The sequence below is a fragment of the Aegilops tauschii genome, chromosome 3 (genome assembly GCF_002575655.3).
Source record: "Aegilops tauschii subsp. strangulata cultivar AL8/78 chromosome 3, Aet v6.0, whole genome shotgun sequence".
NCBI lineage: Eukaryota > Viridiplantae > Streptophyta > Magnoliopsida > Poales > Poaceae > Aegilops > Aegilops tauschii.
Window position 1 is genome coordinate 139,269,927 of NC_053037.3, and position 3,781 is coordinate 139,273,707.

The window sequence follows — 3,781 nt, forward strand, 5'->3', positions numbered from 1 at the left end:
AATACTGGCAATGCTTGGATGCCAGACCAGTTATCAGCTGCACTCTGAATGCATTCTTATCTCTTAACCAACTTTTTTTTTAAACGAAGGCAAAAGCTTTGCCTCATCCATTAAATAAGAGATAATAGAGTTTGTTACAAGTAACCCGAATACACGAATGAGGATTACTCTCATTCCAAATTGTCCACGAGACAAGCATGGTGAGTGATGCCTAGGCTTGTCGGTTTGGCGTGCCAAGTACTTGCCCACCAAGCCTCAACCGAGTCGAACAAGAGCCAAGCGAAAATGACTAGCCCGAGAATGTGGTACTTCTCAATGACCAAAGACCAAAGCCTTCTAGTGTAGCGGCATTTGTAGAATAGGTGAGTCCCACATTCTTGCACCCTCTTGCAAGGAGGACAAAGATCACAATTAGATCACTCACGCTTTGCCAATCTATCGGCGGTCCAAATTCTATCTTGGAGAGCCAACCAAGTAAAGAACTTGACTTTTGAAGGAGTCCAAGCCTTCTAAACCATTTTATCCAGCCGCCCCCCCCGAATTGCGCCTTAGAGCATCTCCAGCCGCCCCCCCCCCCCCCCAAAGACACCCCCCAAGAGGCCTTTTTTGGCGCCGGCGGTTAAAAATCGTTCCAGTCACGGCCCCAACTTCTCTTTTTCGCCGGATTAACCTAAAAATTCAGCCGGCGACCCCAGACGAAACCCAGCCCACCGGGGTCACTTGAGGGCGGAGAGAGAAGACTTTACATGCAATTGGCCCACAGTCAGCCTCCCACCCCCTCTCTCATTCCCTTTTCTCCACGTCCCACCCTCACGCGCACTTCTTCTCTCTCCCCACCACGCGCCTGCCTCCCCGCTCGCCCTGCGTGTCATGGCCGCCCTCAACGGAGCGGGGTGGAGCTCGTGGCCGGGCGTGGACGGGGCGAGGGCGATGGACTCCGGGGCGGCCACGACACGCGGGGCGAGCAACTTCGAGGCCGGGCGGAGCGTGGCCGGGGCGGAGCTCGCGGCCGGGCGGAGCTCGCCGCCGGGCGGAGCACTTGCCTCCCTGCTCGCCGACTACTCGCTGCCCGAGACCGGCAATGGCGAGCTCGGTGCCCCCTTCCTCCTCCTCCTCCTCCTCTCCGTCCTCGTCGCCGCCGCCGCCGCGGCCTCGGAGGAGCGCCCGCGCGTCACCCCCACCTTGGTCCAATGCCACCCGGCGCAGGCGCAGGCAGCCGCCAACAACGTCCTCGCCCAGCTACGACGGCTTCCGCGCGCGCGTCATCACCGGCGCCAACGCGCTCGCCACCAACTCGTCGTCCGAGCTGCAGAGCCATAGCGGGCGGGGGCAGCAGCGGACGGCGGCTGGGTGCGTGCGTGTGATGGCTGCGACCAGGCAGCAACGGCGGCCATAGCGGGCGGGGGCAGCAGCGGAGGGCGGCCGCGGCTAGGCGCGGCCTCGGACGGAGCGGCGCGGCAAGGACGACGGCCTCGCTTGGGGGTGGAAACGGCTGGAGATTTTTCATCCCCAGGCCAAAATTCTCACCGGCGGCCCCCCAAGCGGCGAAAAAAATGTCTCCGGGGGGCTCAACGGCTGGAGGTGCTCTTATATGCGGAGACCGCCGAGCTATTGCTTCCAGTAAGGCGACAAACTTTGCCTGACTGTGTGACGAACAAGATTTTCCTCTGTTGACTTCAGATCACGATTTTGCAGACGAGATCAAGAATTTGCAACAGAAAAAAATCGGTGGTGCTACGGCATGTCCTTTTGTCGGCTCGACCATGCTCCTGCGCTGATTAGCTCAGTGATGTAACTGTACCCTATTTCTTCTGCTGTCTTATCCCTCTAATCCATCTTCTTATCAAGCCTGCCCACCCAGTGTCACGGTCTTCAAGAAAAATGGAGAAACAAAAAGGGAAGCTTGAGATGACAAGGTAAACCTTCGTAGCCTGAGACAAGTTTTTTATCATCCCAACCTCTGGGTTGACCTCAAGCTCAGCACTCATATGTTTGTTCAGATTTCTCCACCCCATGCATGCCTGGATCAGCCCAATCCCTACTGCTACTAGTGAGTGATCAAGCAAGGTCAAAAAGAAGAGCAAGCCCACCCACGGCTAGGCATAGTACCAAGAGATAGCTCTTTTTCCGTTTGGTTGCCAGGAAGCTACTTATTGTGGACTAGGTAGCTTAGGTGTCCAATTCCACGCCATGCAATCATCAGTGCCCCTAGGTAGCTAGTACCACGACTCGGCTTTGTAAAGTTTTTTATGCTCCAAAATATCTTCTACTGCAATGCTTTATCAGTTCGCTAGTTTTTCCTGTCTTTTTCCTGTCCAACTTGAAGCATCATGAATGGTCTGATAGAAAGTTCGGTTGTGCCATTCAGTAGATTTGATTCGGGCTGAGATAAGATGCTCGGAGTTCACATCGATCATAACAAGAATGACATTTTCTTCAAAAGTTCAGAGCATTACCCTGTAACTCCTGCATGTAAAAGCATGTCAACTTGGAACCGTTGTTCTTCAGATTAACCGAGTAATGTTATGGACGAACGTGTCGATCTGGAGGCAATAATTTCACCATCTTTTTTCTCTGTGATCACCAGCCCTAATACTTGCCTGCCTGAACGTGTGTTCGCACTTTTGGAGACATTCCAATCGCATTCTCTTCGGTAAATCGGGGAATTTGTGCGCGCTTATCCTCACCATTAAGGGAAGAATAGAAGGTGGGTGTCAAGTGTTAACATTGAGTGCCGGGTGCTTCTGAACTTGTTGAAAGCAGGATAAGTAGGCATGAGAAGAACCAGAATAGTCTGACGTTGGAGGAACAAATGCCTGAGCATGCAATCATCAGTGCCCCTAGGTAGCTAGAACTACGACTCTGCTTGTAAAGTTTTTTATGCTCCAAAATATCTTCTCCTGCAATGCTTTATCAGTTTGCTATTTTTCCTGTCTTTTTGACATGAAGGCACATGAGGTGATAGTTCTGCTCCCAGAACCAATTCCTTGCTTAAACTTGAAGCATCATGAATGATCTGATAGAAAGTTGTTGGAGGAACCATCAAGGGAAGAACCAGAATAGTCTGCTGTTGGAGGAACAAGTGCCTGCACCAGCGCACAAAAGAGAGATGCCATGTGTTTTGCACTCACACAAACTGTCTATATATATGACCGTCCTATCAACTGCAGTCACCATTCCCAACTCGAACCGCAGTCACCATTCCCAACTCGTTTGCCTGTGTCACTCGGAGCTCTCATCCGAGGGTTTTCGCTTTGTTCACAACACACGAAAATGTCCAAAACAATCTTCTTATTCCTCTTGATCGAGCTCACCGGCAGGATACCTCTGGACTTCAACAACCTGAACTCCGGTGTGCTCAATCTTTCCTGCAACAACCTCACGGGCGAGATGCCACCGTCGCTGCAAATTGGCGTACGAACTCAGCTTCCTTGCAAACTGTGGCCTTTGTGCCAAACAGGGCACGGAGATAAATCTTCTGGCATGTGGGCATGGCAACAGCGTGCACGGCGGCAGTGTCCATGATCACAAGCCCTCACAAGCCTGATAGTCTTCTTGTTTATTGTCTGCAGCACTGTCGGCATCATCGTCGGCGTTGTCTGGCCGTCACGAACAATGGTGGTGGCTGTCAAGAAGATAGAGAGCCCTGGCGAAACAAGGATGGAGGCGGAGCTCGACAAACAGTTCGAGTCGGAGGCCACGGTGCTGGGCGGCATACGGCACAGAAACATCGTCAAGCTCCTCGGCTACATCTCCGGAGTGGACACCAAGCTGCTCCTAT

The 3,781-nt window shown here is 52.9% G+C and overlaps 1 protein-coding gene across 1 annotated transcript; it reads left to right on the forward strand.

Annotated features, from left to right (window-relative positions):
• The first annotated feature begins 618 nt into the window (after window positions 1-618).
• On the forward strand, window positions 619-2,513 carry LOC120975414 (uncharacterized). The gene is made up of 3 exons (XM_073510162.1): window positions 619-1,620; window positions 1,696-1,916; window positions 2,001-2,513. Exon 1 carries the CDS (start codon window positions 871-873, stop codon window positions 1,318-1,320), a length of 450 nt encoding a protein of 149 aa, XP_073366263.1. The 5' UTR covers window positions 619-870; the 3' UTR covers window positions 1,321-1,620; window positions 1,696-1,916; window positions 2,001-2,513.
• Window positions 2,514-3,781: the final 1,268 nt, after the last annotated feature.

Coding starts and splice junctions, on each gene's coding strand:
- LOC120975414 (XM_073510162.1), top strand. CDS start 871: ATGGCCGCCCTCAACGGAGCGGGGTGGAGCTCGTGGCCGGGCGTGGAC.